Source organism: Nerophis lumbriciformis, linkage group LG05, assembly GCF_033978685.3.
Source record: "Nerophis lumbriciformis linkage group LG05, RoL_Nlum_v2.1, whole genome shotgun sequence".
Classification (NCBI taxonomy): domain Eukaryota; kingdom Metazoa; phylum Chordata; class Actinopteri; order Syngnathiformes; family Syngnathidae; genus Nerophis; species Nerophis lumbriciformis.
In genome coordinates, this window is record NC_084552.2 from 54395029 (window position 1) to 54414676 (window position 19648).

The 19648-nt window shown below is 43.9% G+C and overlaps 2 protein-coding genes across 6 annotated transcripts in view; one reads left to right on the plus strand and one right to left on the minus strand.

Annotated features, from left to right (window-relative positions):
* Positions 1-283: 283 nt before the first annotated feature.
* stab2 (stabilin 2) overlaps positions 284-19648 on the minus strand; it is a 75244-nt gene continuing 55879 nt past the window's right edge. For 3 of the 4 annotated variants that reach the window (XM_061959674.1, XM_061959673.1, XM_061959671.1), the window contains 6 exons: positions 19488-19607; positions 19277-19423; positions 19097-19207; positions 18895-19026; positions 14994-15092; positions 14776-14926 (listed from right to left, as the gene is read on the minus strand). In XM_061959674.1, the coding sequence (XP_061815658.1) occupies positions 14870-14926; positions 14994-15092; positions 18895-19026; positions 19097-19207; positions 19277-19423; positions 19488-19607 (666 nt within the window). In that variant the 3' untranslated portion in view covers positions 14776-14869. Of the gene's footprint in view, positions 353-14775; positions 14927-14993; positions 15093-18894; positions 19027-19096; positions 19208-19276; positions 19424-19487; positions 19608-19648 lie in introns of those variants that run through there. The other variant, XM_061959672.1, reaches the window with a different exon arrangement.
* On the plus strand, positions 1822-11442 carry ovch1 (ovochymase 1). Of its 2 annotated transcripts, XM_061958927.1 has the most exons (13): positions 1822-1979; positions 2048-2101; positions 2176-2359; positions 2418-2493; positions 8849-9038; positions 9106-9245; positions 9306-9456; positions 9518-9556; positions 10381-10603; positions 10683-10840; positions 10894-10992; positions 11058-11194; positions 11257-11442. In XM_061958927.1, the coding sequence occupies exons 1-13, from the start codon at positions 1922-1924 to the stop codon at positions 11416-11418; spliced, it is 1671 nt and encodes a 556-aa protein (XP_061814911.1). In that variant the 5' UTR covers positions 1822-1921; the 3' UTR covers positions 11419-11442. The 2 variants fall into 2 exon arrangements, with proteins under 2 accessions (XP_061814911.1, XP_061814913.1); XM_061958929.1 differs by lacking the exon at positions 9518-9556.

The window sequence follows — 19648 nt, forward strand, 5'->3', positions numbered from 1 at the left end:
CATTTTCTACCGCTTATTCCCTTTGGGGTCGCGGGGGACGCTGGAGCCTATCTCAGCTACAATCGGGCGGAAGGCGGGGTACACCCTGGACAAGTCGCCACCTCATCGCAGGGCCAACACAGATAGGCAGACAACATTCACACTATTATTTCTAAATACAAAAAATAATCCCACGTTAATTAAAATGCAAAGTAAAGCCTATTTAATAGAAATATTATTTGTTACAACATTACGCCCCCTCCCCCCCCCCCCCTCTCCCCCCGCACGGTGCGCCCCCTCCCTTCCCGTATCATGACTCTTTTTGGACGTCACCACATCAAAAAATCAACACAAGATGTCAAAACGGCCAAAACTGTCAGGTGCCCAGGGAAGAAAAAAGAGAAAAGAAGAGGAGGAGAAACGAGAAAAGACAGAGGTAGCAGGTAGGTGAGCCGAACATGAAATTATTTGTCTGTTACAGAATGTGATAGTAACCCGGCTTTTTAGTATTAAGCTAATGTTACATGATTCGGCAATTGCTAATCAATAAATAGCTAGTTCTGTTTTAACGTCGGGTTAATATTGTGGAGGGGGCTAAATTGTTATGGAAAATAATAATGTAACGTTAGGTAATTACAGTACTCCCACCTTACATTGTTCAGGGACATTTGTATTAGATCTTTTAAGCAGCTGTTTTTTGTTTACATTGTTATTGCCTTCTGGTTAGCTATGTTTGCCCTGCAGGTAATAGTCACTTTTCCACCCCTTTATATATTAGGTATAGTTGTAAGTAAAAAAAAAAAAAAAGGTCAAAGACAAAGCTATTCAGTTTCTTGTGAGTATATACACTTCACTGCCGATGTGGGGGGGCGCCACCTAAAATCTTGCCTAGGGCGCCAGATTGGTTAGGGCCGGGCCTGTATATATATATATATATATATATATATATATATATATATATATATATATATATATATATATATATATATATATATATATATTGCATTCTATTTTAGTTACTTTGAATTTACAACCCCCTGGCGCTGTTTTGTACTGTTTTGTACTTTTTTTTGTACTTACTTTTAGGGATGTCCGATAATGGCTTTTTGCCGATATCCGATATTCCAATATCGGCCAACTCTTTAATTACCGATACCGACATCAACCGATACCGATATCAACCGATATATGCAGTCGTGGAAATAACACATTATTATGCCTAATTTGGACAACCAGGTATGGTGAAGATAAGGTACTTTTTTGATAAATTAATAAAATAAGATAAATAAATTGAAAACATTTTCTTGAATAAAAAAGAAAGTAAAACAATATAAAAACAGTTACATAGAAACTAGTAATTAATGAAAATGAGTAAAATTAACTGTTAAAGGTTAGTACTATTAGTGGACCAGCAGCACGCACAATCATGTGTGCTTACGGACTGTATCCCTTGCAGACTGTATTGATATATATTGATATATAATGTAGGAACCAGAATATTAATAACAGAAAGAAACAACCCTTTTGTGTGAATGAGTGTAAATGGGGGAGGGAGGTTTTTTTTGGGTTGGCGCACTAATTGTAAGTGTATCTTGTGTTTTTTATGTTGATTTAATAAAAAATAAAAAAACGATACCGATAATAAAAAAAAACCCGATACCGATCATTTCCGATATTACATTTTAACGCATTTATCGGACATCCCGACTTACTTTGATTATTATTTTCAACTGTTTGTAAGTGTTGAAATTTATAAAGGTTTATATAAAAAAAAAAATACATATATATATATATATATATATAAATAAAAAAAGAAGCGCAAGGGGGGAAAAAAAAAGAGTGCATGCATGTCGGTCTCCATGGTAACGCCATAATCAGCTCCAGGTGTTCCTGATCCGACATAATAGCGACCCAAAGTCTTCTGGTCCATTGGACGTCCAGCATGCGGCCGCCGCTCGTCTGGATTCTGTTCGTTTGCTTGACAGAACTGTGTCGTGATGGTGAGAAGGCTTTTATTGTGAAACTGTGGATTCTTAGATTCAACACTTCCTGTTTGTCTCTTATTCAGCGCGGAGCTCGGACACCAATGAGAGTAGTTTGGGAAGTTTCTCGGGAGACTTTGGTATATTTTAAACATTTTTGTGATCATATTTTTTTTATAAGTGTATTAAGGAGATGTTTGACTTTGTATTTAAGAGCTGGCAGGAGTCCGCTCCTTCGTCCAGGACCAGGACGTCAAGACCCGCATCATCGGCGGTCAGGAGACTTGGGCGCACTCATGGCCGTGGCAGGTGTCTCTCCGCTTCACCACCATGCCGGCTTGCGGCGGCGCCGTCATCGCGCCGTTGTGGGTCATCTCCGCGGCCCACTGCTTCAAAAGGTGCGAACCGAGCGTCTGCGTCGAAACGAGCGAACCAACGACCAACATGTGTGTGCAGGTACAACAAAGCGTCGTTCTGGACGGTTTTGGCGGGAAAACACGACCTGGACAACTCCCTCGAGGAAGGCCAGCAGGTGTGTCCGATCAAATTAGCGCACGCAGGGGCGTAGCACCAAATTCTCCGGCCCCCACACACAAGACTCCTAAAGGGGGCCCCCCACCACACCTTAAACCCAACATTGCTGCCCCATACTACAGTATGTTTTATTTACCAAAAAAACATAATGCTCGAATTTGGTTGAAATTAACTTTTCGGAACACATGTAAAAACCTTAATTAGGTTTTTAGCCATGTCCTTGAAGGTGCATGGGAGTTTGCCCAACCAGTCTACATGTGTTTTGTGGACTTGGAGAAGGCATTCGACCGTGTCCCTCGGGAAGTCCTGTGGGGAGTGCTCAGAGAGTACGGGGTGTCGGACTGTCTGATTGTGGCAGTCCGCTCCCTGTATGATCAGTGCCAGAGCCTGGTCCGCATTGCCGGTAGTAAGTCGGACACGTTTCCAGTGAGGGTTGGACTCCGCCAAGGCTGCCCTTTGTCACCGATTCTGTTCATAACTTTTATGGACAGAATTTCTAGGCGCAGTCAAGGCGTTGAGGGGATCTGGTTTGGTGGCTGCAGGATTAGGTCTCTGCTTTTTGCAGATGATGTGGTCCTGATGGCTTCATCTGGCCAGGATCTTCAGCTCTCACTGGATCGGTTCGCAGCTGAGTGTGAAGCGACTGGGATGAGAATCAGCACCTCCAAGTCCGAGTCCATGGTTCTCGCCCGGAAAAGGGTGGAGTGCCATCTCCGGGTTGGGGAGGAGATCTTGCCCCAAGTGGAGGAGTTCAAGTACCTCGGAGTCTTGTTCACGAGTGAGGGAAGAGTGGATCGTGAGATCGACAGGCGGATCGGTGCGGCGTCTTCAGTAATGCGGACGCTGTATCGATCCGTTGTGGTGAAGAAGGAGCTGAGCCGGAAGGCAAAGCTCTCAATTTACCGGTCGATCTACGTTCCCATCCTCACCTATGGTCATGAGCTTTGGGTTATGACCGAAAGGACAAGATCACGGGTACAAGCGGCCAAAATGAGTTTCCTCCGCCGGGTGGCGGGGCTCTCCCTTAGAGATAGGGTGAGAAGCTCTGCCATCCGGGAGGAGCTCAAAGTAAAGCCGCTGCTCCTCCACATCGAGAGGAGCCAGATGAGGTGGTTCGGGCATCTGGTTAGGATGCCACCCGAACGCCTCCCTAGGGAGGTGTTTAGGGCACGTCCGACCGGTAGGAGGCCGCGGGGAAGACCCAGGACACGTTGGGAAGACTATGTCTCTCGGCTGGCCTGGGAACGCCTCGGGGTCCCACAGGAAGAGCTGGACGAAGTGGCTGGGGAGAGGGAAGTCTGGGCTTCCCTGCTTAGGCTGCTGCCCCCGCGACCCGACCTCGGATAAGCGGAAGAAGATGGATGGATGGATGGAGGTTTTTAGCCAGAATTAAAATAGTTTTTATTGTCATTGTTTGAGAACGGGTTCACAAACGAGGAATTTTTCTTGGTGCAATCGTGCAACATAAAACACAGAATAGGTTATAAAATGAGCTGTAACTGAGCTATCAAGTTTCAAGTTTATTCACAATACCATAGAATCAATCAATCAATCAATGTTTATTTATATAGCCCTAAATCACAAGTGTCTCAAAGGGCTGCACAAGCCACAACGACATCCTCGGTACAGAGCCCACATAAGGGCAAGGAAAAACTCACAACCCAGTGGGACGTCGATGTGAATGACTGAGAAACCTTGGAGAGGACCGCATATGTGGGTGATGATAGATAGGAACCAAACTACAGAGCCTGAGATTCAGCCTGTGGATGACTTGATAGGTTAGACAAGAATTGTGATAAATATTGAACTCTTGTCAGTCTTAAGAGATGATAATTATGGAATAGATGTCGAGTGGGGGCATTAAACGTGGACCATGACAGGGCCCGTATGATTTTCTTTTGCATGGATTCCAATTTGTGAAGGTAGCTAGGGAAGGTGTTACACCAGATGACATTACAGTAGCTTAGATGTGGTTCAAATAGAGTTTTGTATAGAGTAAGAAGAGCATAAAGAGGAACATCTTGTTATTTTAACATCTTTAGGATGCAATTAACACATCTAGAACTATTTTTTTTCCAAATGGTCCCAACAATGTCAATATATACTGGTCAGAATATATAATAATTCACTTCACAAATCATAATTATATATTTGCTGGGGGTTAAAAGTTATTGCTCCGTTTCTAACTTTAATCGAGGGTTATGTGCTATGACATTATTTCGGTATTTAACCATAGGGACCCATTGTGGTTCGTGAGCACTTTTCCACTACTTGTGGCAGTAATGACAATATCAAATAAGAAGTCTGGAACTGAAGTTCTAAAGAAGATTCTTAAGGGCAAAAAATATGACTAAAGTGGTGAAGCTTTGCACTTAACTGTTATTGACAGTTTATTTAAGAAGCATTTATATATTACCATTTTTATTAGAATGTATTTATTTTAGTATGTTCATTTATTTATTAGTCTCTTCTTTTGCAGTATATTTTGATTAGTATTTATTTTTGGAATCAGCCAGACTTAAGCCTTAATGGCGGACTCTCAAAGCTCTGTGGGTAAAACTTTACCATATATGGAAGATATCACTGCACCGATTTGGGGGAAAACGTCACAAATTGGACAAATCCCAAATGGCTCATGTAGAGGAAGTATGAAGGAAGGCAAGATTACATATCTTTGCCATGCCGTCATGGTTTGATTTCACATTTTCAGGATTTATGCAGATCCCAAATGCAGAAAAACAGGTACCAATTGGTAAGGGAAGTTGGTTTTGCAGAACAGGTCTCCTTTTAAGGGGAACTAAATGTGATCACTGAAAGGGATACAAATGATTTCCAAAGCAGGAACCCACAATACAACACTAGTACATAGCTGATATATTTTATTTTCACTGTAAGTGGACCATATCATCTAAAATAATCTATGACTGCTGTCATTTGACTAAAATGAAAATAAGACTTAACTTGATATGGCAAGTTTGGGAATGGTGTGCTGCTGGTTTGGCCACAGTGTGCATGTCTGTTGCTCACATGTGCGCCACTAAATGCTGTGGGAGTTTTTCTCAAACATATCAAAAAAATTAGGGAGAACATTGGCTATGTCTGTTAGTTGACGTGTTGGCTGCTTGGTTTGCTGCTATTGAAATAGAACAAACCCATCCATCCATCCATTTTCTACCGCTTATTCCCTTTTGGGGTCGCGGGGGGCGCTGGAGCCTATCTCAGCTACAATCGGGCGGAAGGCGTCGTACACCCTGGACAAGTCGCCACCTCATCGCAGGGCCAACACAGATAGACAACATTCACACTCACATTCACACACTAGGGCCAATTTAGTGTTGCCAATCAACCTATCCCCAGGTGCATGTCTTTGGAAGTGGGAGGAAGCCGGAGTACCCGGAGGGAACCCACGCAGTCACGGGGAGAACATGCAAACTCCACACAGAAAGATCCCGAGCCCGGGATTGAACCCAAGACTACTCAGGACCTTCATATTGTGAGGCAGATGCACTAACCCCTCTTCCACCGTGACGCCATAGAACAAACATTTAGAGTTTTTTGTAGGTATTAGTCTTGGACATTTTTTGATTTTGATTCAAGCAAGCTTTTATTGAACTTTCTAGGCAACATTTATTAAAAAAATAATGGCATTTTAAAATTGACGTTTAAATGACAGAAAAAAAAACTAAACTAAGAGCCCAGAGGCCCCAGGTAGGGTTTTTTTTTTAAAGGGGAACATTATCACAATTTCAGAAGGGTTAAAACCATTAAAAATCAGTTCCCAGTGGCTTATTTTATTTTTCGAAGTTTTTTTCAAAATTTTACCCATCACGCAATATCCCTAAAAAAAAAAGAAAAAAGCTTCAGAGTGCCTGATTTTAACCATCGTTATAAACACCCGTCCATTTTCCTGTGACGTCACATAGTGATGCCGATACAAACAAACATGGCGGATAGAACAGCAAGGAATAGCGACATTAGCTCGGATTCAGACTCGGATTTCAGCGGCTTAAGCGATTCAACAGATTACGCATGTATTGAAACGGATGGTTGTAGTGTGGAGGCAGGTAGCGAAAACGAAATTGAAGAAGAAACTGAAGCTATTGAGCCATATCGGTTTGAACCGTATGCAAGCGAAACCGACAAACGACACGACAGCCAGCGACACGGGAGAAAGCGAGGATGAATTCGGCGATCGCCTTCTAACCAACGATTGGTATGTTTGTTTGGCATTAAAGGAAACTAACAACTATGAACTAGGTTTACAGCATATGAAATACATTTGGCAACAACATGCACTTTGAGAGTGCAGACAGCCCAGTTTTCATCAATTAATATATTCTGTAGACATACCCTCATACGCTCGCAGATTTCTTTGACTTTATCGTTGGAAATGCATCTGCTTTGAGTGTCGCAGGATATCCACACATTCTTGCCATCTCTGTCGTAGCATGGCTTTCGTCGGTAAAGTGTGTGGAACAAACGTCCAATTTCTTGCCACTTTCGCATCTTTGGGCCACTGGTGCAACTTGAATCCGTCCCTGTTCGTGTTGTTACACCCGACAACACACCGACGAGGCATGATGTCTCCAAAAAGCCTATACATAAATGATTTTGTAAACTCCTCCGAAACTTTTCATAAAATAATTTTTGCTGACGATACAAATTTGTTTACCTCACACAGGAGCCTACACGATCTACAAGTAACTGTCAATTCAGAGCTTGTGAAAGTAGATTCCTGGTTCAAATGCAATAAGCTCTCACTTAATGTAAATAAAACAAATCTTATTCTATTTCGTTCTAATAAAAACCGGACAAATACTGAGCACTGCCATATCAACATCAATGGGCAGGAAATACAGAGAGTGTACTCCACAAAATTCCTGGGGGTCATCATTGACGAATACCTCAATTTCAAATGTCACATTAGCCATATGTTAAACAAATTATCCAAATATGTTGGCCTGTTCTTTCACCTTCGTCATTATCTTCCTCTTTATGCTCTACTCACACTATATAAAACTCTCTTTGAACCGCATCTAAACTACTGTAATGTCATCTGGTGTAACACCTTCCCTACCTACCTCCACAAATTAGAATCCATGCAAAAGAAAATTATACGGGCCCTGTCATGGTCCAAGTTTAATGCCCCCACTCGACATCTATTCCATAATCATCATCTCTTAAGACTGACAGAGTTCAATATTTATCAAAATGCTTGTTTAACCTATCAAGTCATTTACAGGCTGAATTTAAGGCTCTGTAGCTTGGTTCCTATCTACCATCCCCAGCATGCCCACAACACTCGTAACTTAGATTTGATATCAGGGAAACATCGTTTACTGGATTGTACCGCTCGAAGTGTTGTATGCAGGGGACCAAAGATTTGGAACCGGCTTAATGAGAGCCTCAAGATGCTGTATCCATTCTCCAACTTCAAAAATAAACTAAAAACTTATCTATTAACCACCTATATTTAATGCCTCATGTAGGGTAGACTACTGTTGGGTTTTGCATGGTTGAATGAATGTATGTGTATGCTTGCTTTAGTACTATTATCTTGTGTTAATCATATAGCGTTGTTTTTTGTTGTTGTACTTGCTACCATGTTCCATCATTCCATGTATATTCCATCATTTCATGTATATTCTATCCTCTGGACCCCCTGTCAAAAGCTTCTTCTAGCTTATTTGGGGGACCCTTTCACGTACCAACATCTTTAAATGATGATATTTTACTACTATTGTATTTGTTATATGGTATTGTGAATAAACTAAACTTGAAGTACGGAAAACAGTCGAAAAAACGGAAAATAACAGAGCTGATTTGATTCGGTGTTTGTAATGTGTTTGAGAAAATGGCGGATTGCTTCCCGATGTGACGTCACATTGTGACGTCATCGCTCCTAGAGCGAATAAAAGAAAGGCGTTTAATTCGCCAAAATTCACCCATTTAGAGTTCGGAAATCGGTTAAAAAAATATATGGTCTTTTGTCTGCAACATCAAGGTATATATTGACGCTTACATAGGTCTGGTGGTAATGTTCCCCTTTAAAAAACAAACATAACAAAAGCTTGCATGCTATAACAGGTATCATACGTCAAGTAACTGCAAAATTAACAACAAAAAAAAGTAGCATACTATTATTAAAATGCTAACGATTGTGCTGTATAAAAAAAATAGCTATGGGCTATACTTTGGACACCCCTGGTCTAAACACTTCACTCACGGTGCTGCTGTATGTTTAAAATGCTGTTTGGCCCGCGGACTAATGGCGCATTTTCACTTTGGCCCTTAAAGGCGAAAAGTTTGGGCATGCCTGCTTTAGACATCCCCGTTCTACGTTTGCCTTGCAGGTGGTGGGCGTGTCCGCAATTGTCAGCCATCATCGCTACAATGCTCACACTAAAGAGTACGACGTGGCGCTCCTCAAGCTAAAGAGCCCGCTGACGTTCAACCGCTTTGTGCGGCCCATCAACGTCTGGATGGCGCCGTTGCCCACCTTGGAGAAGTGCACCATCACAGGCTGGGGCGCCACACGTGAGAGTGAGTCCTGGTCCGGGACCCCGCTATAATTTGTTCTCGCCGTGTCTGAAATGTCTTCCCGACGCAGACGGAGCGCGTGTGACCCGGCTGCAGGAGGTCAACGTGACCGTGCTGCCCTCTGATGTCTGCAATCGCTACTACAAGAGCCGGATCCGAGCGTCCATGTTCTGTGCGGGAAAGGAAGCGGGAGGGGTCGACTCTTGCCAGGTGACCTATGCGTGCGTGCGACTCTGCTCGTACGAGTGATGCCTGTGTTGCTGTTGTCAGGGCGACTCTGGCGGTCCGCTATCGTGTTTTACCGGGAATAACTACAAGTTGGCGGCGGTGGTGAGCTGGGGCATCGGCTGTGGGCGGGCCCGAAAGCCCGGCGTCTACACCAGAATCAAAGAACACGCTCATTGGATGTCCAACGTCATCGGTGAGATTTTCCCCCAAAATGTTGTCCTCCCGTCTTGCGAGTCAGCTGTTTTCTCTTCCAGAAAACCAGGATGTGGCGTACGCAGACCAGCTGACCCAAGGTGCAGTCGCCGCTTCCTGTTGACCTTTTAACTAGAGATGTCCGATAATATCGGCCGATAAACGCTTTAAAATGTAATATCGGAAATTATAGGTATCAGTTTCAAAAAGTAAAATGTATGACTTTAAAACGCCGCTGTGTGGAGTGGTACACGGAAGTAGGGAGAAGTACAGAGCGCCAATAAACCTTCAAGGCACTGCCTTTGCATGCCGGCCCAATCACATATCTATGGCTTTCCACACACACAAGTGAATGCATCGCATACTTGGTCAACAGCCATACAGGTCACACTGAGGGTGGCCGTATAAACAACTGTAACACTGTTACAAATATGCGCCACACTGTGAACCCACACCAAACCAGAATGACAAACACATTTCGGGAGAACATACACAACAGAACAAATAGCCAGAACCCCTTGCAGCACTAACTCTTCCGGGACGCTACAATATACACCCCCGCCCACCTCAACCTTCTCATGCTCTCTCAAGGAGAGCATGTCCCAAATTCCAAGCTGCTGTTTTGAGGCATGTTAAAAAAAAGAATGCACTTTGTGACTTCAATAATAAATATGGCAGTGCCATGTTGGCACTTTTTTTCCATAACTTGAGTTGATTTATTTTGGAAAACCTTGTTACATTGTTTAATGCATCCAGCGGGGCATCACAACAAAATTAGGCATAATAATGTGTTAATTCCACGACTGTATATATTGGAATCGGTAATTAAGAGTTGGACAATATCGGATATCGGCAAAAAAGCCATTATTGGACATCTCTACTTTTAACCCTAAAATGTTAAGCTAATGCTAGCGTCACTCCTCAGAGAACAGGTGCGGAAAGCAGCAGCAGCCCAGCTGTCAGAACCTTGCAGGCCCAGTCGGGCTCTCTGTGTCCGAGGACGGGGAATTGTTGGTGGAGAACGTAACAGAGTCATGTTCCGGGTCGTGGCCCTGGATGGTCAGCCTGCAAGCCAACGGAATCCATTACTGCAGCGGCGTGTTGATCCACCGGCGTTGGGTGCTCGCCGCACACCACTGCAGAGTCAGGTAACATCCAAACGTTGGTGCGGGTCATGCGGAACTTTCCTCGGTACCAACTGCCGGCGCCGCTTTGCTTCCTGTGCAGAGCGAGAGAAGACGTGGCGCTCCTGGGAGTTCACGACCTCCGCTTGTCTCTGTCCCAAAGCGTCCCGGTGGACGAGGTCTTCAACCTTCCTCAGGAGGACAGCTTCCCTCCCAAAGCGGATCTTTCGCTGCTGCGCCTCGCCGCTCCCGCCAGACTGGGTAAGCCCGGGTGTCGTGACGGCGATGGAAAGGTTTTCATGTGACGTTTGCAGGGACCAGTGTGTTCCCGGTTTGTGTCCCTGATGAGGACGAGGAGTTGGACGACGACTGGTCATGTGTTAGCGCCGGCTGGGGGGCGACGAGCGCCACAGGTTAACACTCATGTGTACTTTAACCATGCTGCTTGTTAATGTGAAACACGCTCTGTCTCGCGCAGTGGCGGTGAATCCAGAACGGCTGCACCATGCTCGACTGGCTCTGGTCAACCAGACCGCGTGCAGCGATAAGTGGGGGCGGGGCCTCGTCAGCGACACGCTGCTGTGCACACATCCCGCCGGCGCCTCCGCCTGCACGGTAACTTCTCTGTTTTGTCAACTTAGTTTTGAAAAGACACAATGACATATTTTTGTGTTCAGGGCGATTCTGGAGCTCCTTTGTTCTGTCGGAAGCACGGCGACTACTTCTTGTTTGGCGTGCTCACATGGGGCAGTCGACAGTGTGACCCCAACAAGCCGGCCATCTTTTCCAAAGTGTCCGATTATTACTCGTGGATCAGCGAGTTGACGGAAGACGTGTAAAGAAATAAAGTCATTTCTACCAAACTTTCAAATTGTTTTTTTCCCTTTCTGTCACTAAAGTACAGGTTTTATTGACAGCCAATAACAGGATGGATACATTCCTTTTTAAAAAAAGAAAAAAAAATTGTTTGGGTTTGACTGAAACTAGAAAATATAACCGGGCCATTAACTATATAGAAAGATAAAGAACTCCGGCTTATTAGTGATTCCCAGAGCCCAAAAAAAGTCTGCGGGCTATAGAGCGTTTTCTATTCGGGCTCCAGTACTATGGAATGCCCTCCCGGTAACAATTAGAGATGCTACCTCAGTAGAAGCATTTAAGTCCCATCTTAAAACTCATTTGTATACTCTAGCCTTTAAATAGCCCCCCTGTTAGACCAGTTGATCTGCCGTTTCTTTTCTTTTCTCCTCTGCTCCCCTTTTCCTTGAGGGGGGGGGGGGGGGGCACAGGTCCGGTGGCCATGGATGAAGTGCTGGCTGTCCAGAGTCGGGACCCGGGGTGGACCGCTCGCCTGTGCATCGGCTGGGAACATCTCTGCGCTGCTGACCCGTCTCCGCTCGGGATGGTGTCCTGCTGGCCCCACTATGGACTGGACTCTTACTATTATGTTGGATCCACTATGGACTGGACTCTCACAATATTATGTCAGACCCACTCGACATCCATTGCTTTCGGTCTCCCCTAGAGGGGGGGGGTTACCCACATATGCGGTCCTCTCCAAGGTTTCTCATAGTCATTCACATCGACATCCCACTGGGGTGAGTTTTTCCTTGCCCGTTATTTTTAACACTGATTACCAGCGGAATGATTCATTACTTATCGTGTTAAGCGATGTCAGCTAAGATTTAACTGAGAGCCAGATGCAGTCATCAAAAGAGCCACATCTGGCTCGAGAGCCATAGGTTCCCTACCCCTGAACTATATCATCTTCTAGTACAGGGGTGTCAAAGTCAAGGCCTGTGGGATGATATTTGATTTAGTATCACAACCGGCCCACAATGTATGCATTATCCTGTTACGGCTCACATTCTATATTGCTTTGGAAAATGGTTGTCATAAATATTACTTAATTCATAAAAAATAATACAAAAGAAAACATTTTTATGCAAATGTAAATTTATTCAGTGATATACATTCATTTACTTTCTTCTTTCCTTCATGAATCTAAACTTTACCGCTGCCAGTATTTTTTTCTATATTTTTATTGTAATATTTTCAGAATGTGTATGTTCTTTTTGGCCAAAGAAAACAATCTTTAGTTGTCTTTATTTTTTAGTTTTAATGCCATAATTTTAATAGTCCGGCCTACGTGTGCACAGATTTTCCTCCATGCGGCCCTTGAGCTAAAATGAATTGGGCAGGGGTCCCCAAACTACGCCCCGCAGGCCGGACAGCCCACCAATGTCCACAACATGGCTTGCGGCACATCCCAATATTTTATTTATTTATTACTGTCCTGTCCAGCCACTCGAGCAATCACATTGATGTAGTTGCCCATATCTGCTGTACGGATTTGGTTTACTAAAGAAGTGTGGGACTTCTATTGTTGCATTATTTGTGTTTTTTCAATGTTTGGATATATTTAGTGTTTAGCAGTGAGAGTGGAAGGAAAAAAATAAGGGAAAAATTGTGTGGACAAAATAAAAAAATATTCATATATATACAGGTAAAAGCCAGTAAATTAGAATATTTTGAAAAACTTGATTTATTTCAGTAATTGCATTCAAAAGGTGTAACTTGTACATTATATTTATTCATTGCACACAGACTGATGCATTCAAATGTTTATTTCATTTAATTTTGATGATTTGAAGTGGCAACAAATGAAAATCCAAAATTCTGTGTGTCACAAAATTAGAATATTACTTAAGGCTAATACAAAAAAGGGATTTTTAGAAATATTGGCCAACTGAAAAGTATGAAAATGAAAAATATGAGCATGTACAATACTCAATACTTGGTTGGAGCTCCTTTTGCCTCAATTACTGCGTTAATGTGGCGTGGCATGGAGTCGATGAGTTTCTGGCACTGCTCAGGTGTTATGAGAGCCCAGGTTGCTCTGATAGTGGCCTTCAACTCTTCTGCGTTTTTGGGTCTGGCATTCTGCATCTTCCTTTTCACAATACCCCACAGATTTTCTATGGGGCTAAGGTCAGGGGAGTTGGCGGGCCAATTTAGAACAGAAATACCATGGTCCGTAAACCAGGCACGGGTAGATTTTGCGCTGTGTGCAGGCGCCAAGTCCTGTTGGAACTTGAAATCTCCATCTCCATAGAGCAGGTCAGCAGCAGGAAGCATGAAGTGCTCTAAAACTTGCTGGTAGACGGCTGCGTTGACCCTGGATCTCAGGAAACAGAGTGGACCGACACCAGCAGATGACATGGCACCCCAAACCATCACCCAACCATGCAAATTTTGCATTTCCTTTGGAAATTGAGGTCCCAGAGTCTGGAGGAAGACAGGAGAGGCACAGGATCCACGTTGCCTGAAGTCTAGTGTAAAGTTTCCACCATCAGTGATGGTTTGGGGTGCCATGTCATCTGCTGGTGTCGGTCCACTCTGTTTCCTGAGATCCAGGGTCAACGCAGCCGTCTACCAGCAAGTTTTAGAGCACTTCATGCTTCCTGCTGCTGACCTGCTCTATGGAGATGGAGATTTCAAGTTCCAACAGGACTTGGCGCCTGCACACAGCGCAAAATCTACCCGTGCCTGGTTTACGGACCATGGTATTTCTGTTCTAAATTGGCCCGCCAACTCCCCTGACCTTAGCCCCATAGAAAATCTGTGGGGTATTGTGAAAAGGAAGATGCAGAATGCCAGACCCAAAAACGCAGAAGAGTTGAAGGCCACTATCAGAGCAACCTGGGCTCTCATAACACCTGAGCAGTGCCAGAAACTCATCGACTCCATGCCACGCCGCATTAACGCAGTAATTGAGGCAAAAGGAGCTCCAACCAAGTATTGAGTATTGTACATGCTCATATTTTTCATTTTCATACTTTTCAGTTGGCCAACATTTCTAAAAATCCCTTTTTTGTATTAGCCTTAAGTAATATTCTAATTTTGTGACACACGGAATTTTGGATTTTCATTTGTTGCCACTTCAAATCATCAAAATTAAATGAAATAAACATTTGAATGCATCAGTCTGTGTGCAATGAATAAATATAATGTACAAGTTACACCTTTTGAATGCAATTACTGAAATAAATCAAGTTTTTCAAAATATTCTAATTTACTGGCTTTTACCTGTATATATATATATACAAATCGATATGTGGCCCCTGAGTCAAAAAAAATGGGGATTCCTGATGTAGGGAGTGCTGTTGGGTCTTAAAAAAAAGCCACCAATAAAATAGTTTGACGCTGATTTAAAAGAAAATCATGCAGAGCAATGTTTTTCTTTCACAAAGTTCAGTTTGACATCTTGAAACATTTCAACTTCCCACCTCAGCTAACCTGCAGCAGGTCTTCTACGTGTTTGCACTCGGCAGGCGCCCGGGCCTCCTGCAATGCAAACGTAAATGAGCTCATCTCGGGGTCAAAAGTGACAACAAAAAAAAGTTTCACTCACTGCGACGTCGTGCAGGGCAACTTCTGGAGCGTCTTCATAAACTGGGTTGGAGATACTGCGAGTGGCAGGTTCTTCCTCTTCCTCTTCTTCCTCGTTCTCCTGGCAGAAAGAAACGAAGGTCAGTGGACGTAATTCATTTGGTATGGAAAACTAAAGGGCCCTCATTTATAAAATTGCGCATGGAATTAAATGTAGAACGTGCATAAGCAAAAACCTCGGAATGTATGTAAGGCAAAACATTTACTTTTATTTTTTTAATTAATAAAAACACTAGGAGAGAATTGTGCTCCCCCTGGCGTCCTCCCACAAGCGTCCATAAATGGTCACACTAATTAGCTTATGAATACGGTGATGAGATTAAAGATCACGTATTGGACTGTCAATGACGAAAGACCGAGATGGCGACTCCAAAGAAGAAAGCGATATTTTCGGATTGATTCTTGTTTCTAAACAGTGTTTTTGTAGGGTTAATTAACGTACTTTCTGATACCAATTTGAATATCAATACTTGAGCAATTATAGTGTCAGCTCCACCGTGACTGTGAACTGTTGCTAAGATAATAAAAAAACATGTTTGCTGTTTAGCCTCCTGTTTGCCAAGTCTGCATCCAAATAATTATCTATTATTTATAGAGTTCACGAGTGGGGGAAGAGTGGATCGTGAGATCGACAGGCGGATCGGTGCGGCGTCTTCAGTAATGCGGACGCTGTATCGATCCGTTGTGGTGAAGAAGGAGCTGAGCCGGAAGGCAAAGCTCTCGATTTACCGGTCGATCTACGTTCCCATCCTCACCTATGGTCATGAGCTTTGGGTCATGACCGAAAGGACAAGATCACGGGTACAAGCGGCCGAAATGAGTTTCCTCCGCCGGGTGGTGGGGCTCTCCCTTAGAGATAGGGTGAGAAGCTCTGTCATTCGGGGGGGGCCTCAAAGTAAAGCCGCTGCTCCTCCACATCGAGAGGAGCCAGATGAGGTGGTTCGGGCATCTGGTCAGGATGCCACCCGAACGCCTCCCTAGGAAGGTGTTTCGGGCACGTCCGACCGGTAGGAGGCCACGGGGAAGACCCAGGACACGCTGGGAAGACTATCTCTCCCGGCTGGCCTGGGAACGCCTCGGGATCCCCCGGGAGGAGCTGGACGAAGTGGCTGGGGAGAGGGAAGTCTGGGCTTCCCTGCTTAAGCTGCTGCCCCCGCGACCCGACCTCGGATAAGCGGAAGAAGATGGATGGATGGATGGATATTTATATGTCTGTATTTTGTCAAATAATGCGAAACAGACATTCTGTTGCAAAACACGTGTAGTCATAAGCAATATTTAAAGCTATTGTTGGCAATTGGCCCGCCTACAAGATAATTTCTATATAATATTGGCACCATTAATGTTTTTTGTACAGTTTATCTTATGAAAATATTTAAGTGGTAATGATAATATAGATTACATAGTGGTTGTGTATTCGCATCGGGAGATCTATACATTTGCACCAACCACAAACTATATAAATATATTGGAAAAAAAACATAATATCTGAAATTCTTGACATGATTTTATGGAAGAAAATATTGTGCTGCAATCTTAAAATAATACTTTCCACTGTATGGCCACACACAAAGTCACAGATGTACCTTCCGACCTATTTATACATTCCTATGCCATTTAATTTAAAATGAGCGGAATACTGCATGTCCAATAAGACTACAATAATACAACTCTATATTAGCATATTCAAAGAAATACATCTACAATAAATCCAGAATTAGAGGAGTGCAAAATACATTGTGAAAATATGTGTTGCAATGTAACTTATTAGGGGTGTGAATCTTACAACAACTCACCATTCGATTCGATTCCGATTCTTTAGATGACTATTTGATTCTTGCAATATATTAGTTGGCATAAAATGATAATGAAGCCCTTTTCAAAAAAATATTTCAGGATACAAAAGTGGACATACACAGGTAGCAAGTATTGATTCTTAAAAAATGAATGTGAACTAATTTTTTTCAGAACCCCTATTTTAAAGTTGGGACCCTGGGTGGACCACTCCTTATGCATCAGTCGGTGATGTTTCTGCGCCCCGACGTGTCTACATGCAAGAGGATCCCCTGCTGGCCCCACTATGGACTGGACTCTCACATTATTAACCGTGTCCACTCGACATCCATTGCACCCGTCACTCTGAGGGGGTCCCCACATCTGCGGTCCCTTCCAAGGTTTCTTGTTGTTCCCATTGGGTTGACTTTTTTCTTGCTCTGATGTGGGATCTAAGCCGAGGATGTCGTTGTGACTTGTGCAGCCCTTTGAGACATTTGTAATTAAGAGCTACATAAGTAAACTTTGATTTATATTTTTTTATAGTGCTTATGTATTTCTTATGTGAGTACGAGCTTTTTTTCGTGCTGACACCATCGGATGTGAGCTCTACGTATTGTCAAAAGAGTGCATCAGAATACGCAACCTATGCCGCATATATATATATTTTTTTTTGCCTTGAAAGTTACTCATGCATTTTTATAGGGGAACATTATCACCAGACCTATGTAAGCGTCAATATTGAACCTTGATGTTGCAGAAAAAAGACCATATATTTTTTTAACCGATTTCCGAACTCTAAATGGGTGAATTTTGGCGAATTAAACGCCTTTCTAATATTCGCTCTCGGAGCGATGACGTCACAATGTGACGTCGCATCGGGAAGCAATCCGCCATTTTCTCAAACACCGGGTCAAATTAGCTATGTTATTTTCCGTTTTTTCGACTGTTTTCCGTACCTTGGAGACATCATGCCTCGTCGGTGTGTTGTCGGAGGGTGTAACAACACGAACAGGGATGGATTCAAGTTGCACCAGTGGCCCAAAGATGCGAAAGTGGCAAGAAATTGGACGTTTGTTCCGCTCACTTTACCGACGAAAGCTATGCTACGACAGAGATGGCAAGAATGTGTGGATATCCTGCGACACTCAAAGCAGATGCATTTCCAACGATAAAATCACAGAAATCTGCCGCCAGACCCCCATTAATCTGCTGGAGTGTGTGAGCAATTCAGGGACAAAGGACCTCGGTAGCACGGCAAGCAATGGCGGCAGTTTGTTCCCGCAGACGAGCGAGCTAAACCCCCTGGATGTCTTGGCTCACACCGTCCCGAAGACGATCAAGAGAAGAATATCGACCCTAGCTTCCCTGGCCTGCTGACATGAGGGTATGTCTACAGAATATATTAATTGATGAAAATTGGGCTGTCTGCACTCTCAAAGTGCATGTTGTTGCCAAATGTATTTCATATGCTGTAAACCTAGTTCATAGTTGTTAGTTTCCTTTAATGCCAAACAAACACATACCAATCGTTGGTTAGAAGGCGATCGCCGAATTTGTCCTCGCTTTCTCTCGTGTCTCTGGCTGTCGTGTCGTTTTCGTCGGTTTCGCTTGCATACGGTTCAAACCGATATGGCTCAATAGCTTCAGTTTCTTCTTCAATTTCGTTTTCGCTACCTGCCTCCACACTACAACCATCAGTTTCAATACATTCGTAATCTGTTGAATCGCTTAAGCCGCTGAAATCCGAGTCTGAATCCGAGCTAATGTCGCTATAACTTGCAGTTCTTTCCGCCATGTTTGTTTGTGTTGGCTTCACTATGTGACGTCACAGGAAAATGGACGGGTGGTTAAAATCGGGCACTTTGAAGCTTTTTTTTAGGGATATTGCGTGATGGGTAAAATTTTGAAAAAAACTTCGAAAAATATAATAAGCCACTGGGAACTGATTTGTAATGGTTTTAACAATTCTGAAATTGTGATAATGTTCCCCTTTAAGGCCTACTGATGCAACTTATTTTGCGCAGCAACTTTTATAAATGAGGCCCAATGCAGGACACCTAAACACACACACACAAGCACACACATACCTTGAAGTAACGGAACTGGAACAATTTATCGGAGCGTCTGTAGAAATGAAAGCCCACGAAAGCGACACCCAACACCAGAATGACGAGCAGCACGGCTCCAAATCCCACCCCAGCCTTGTGCGCCGCACCAATCTGCGGGACCAAAGCAGAACAGCTCAGTCCAGATCGATTATGTCGTTGACTTGGCTGAGTTGTCACTCACTGCTCGGTGAGGTGGCGGGGCCAGAAGAGGTTCCTGCAGAATGTGTATGATGCCGTTTGCGGCGACAATGTCGGCGGCGCAAACAAATCGGTCGTTGACGTAACGAGATGACTGAGGACGACAAAATGATGATGAACAGGACTTCAGCCAACCACAAAAATGAGGACCATCACATCTTACCAGAGCTGAAGGATCAAAAATGTCAGACAGTCCAAAAACCTTCAGCGTGCCGACACGAGTCTTCAGCTGAGTTCCGTTGGTAAGCTGAGCAAGCGCCAGAGCCTGACCCTCCGACAGGTGGAACTCCAAGTCGCGCTGGGACAACGTCTGCGGATGGGGGCCGTGAGGACACACAAGTGGGTTCAGAGGACACTGGGGGTCTGGGACTAACCTGGTTGTCCATCAGGCCATCATTGTTGGGAACAAAGAGCGTGGACTGGACAGCCGGGTTCTGAAGACGCTTGACAAATTGTTTCCCGGCTTCCGACGCCTGAGACACGTTGAGGACTTGCTGCACAAGTGAGGACGGGTTACTCAATGCCGAGGACATGA

What these genes read in the sequence shown, in the direction of transcription:
- ovch1 (XM_061958927.1), top strand. Translation starts at nt 1,922, where the DNA reads ATGCGGCCGCCGCTCGTCTGGATTCTGTTCGTTTGCTTGACAGAACTG. An exon ending in AAGTTTCTCGGGAGACTTTG is followed by an intron (nt 2,102 to 2,175) that starts GTATATTTTAAA and finishes TTTGTATTTAAG; the next exon opens with AGCTGGCAGGAGTCCGCTCC. An exon ending in CGCCGCTCCCGCCAGACTGG is followed by an intron (nt 10,841 to 10,893) that starts GTAAGCCCGGGT and finishes TGACGTTTGCAG; the next exon opens with GGACCAGTGTGTTCCCGGTT.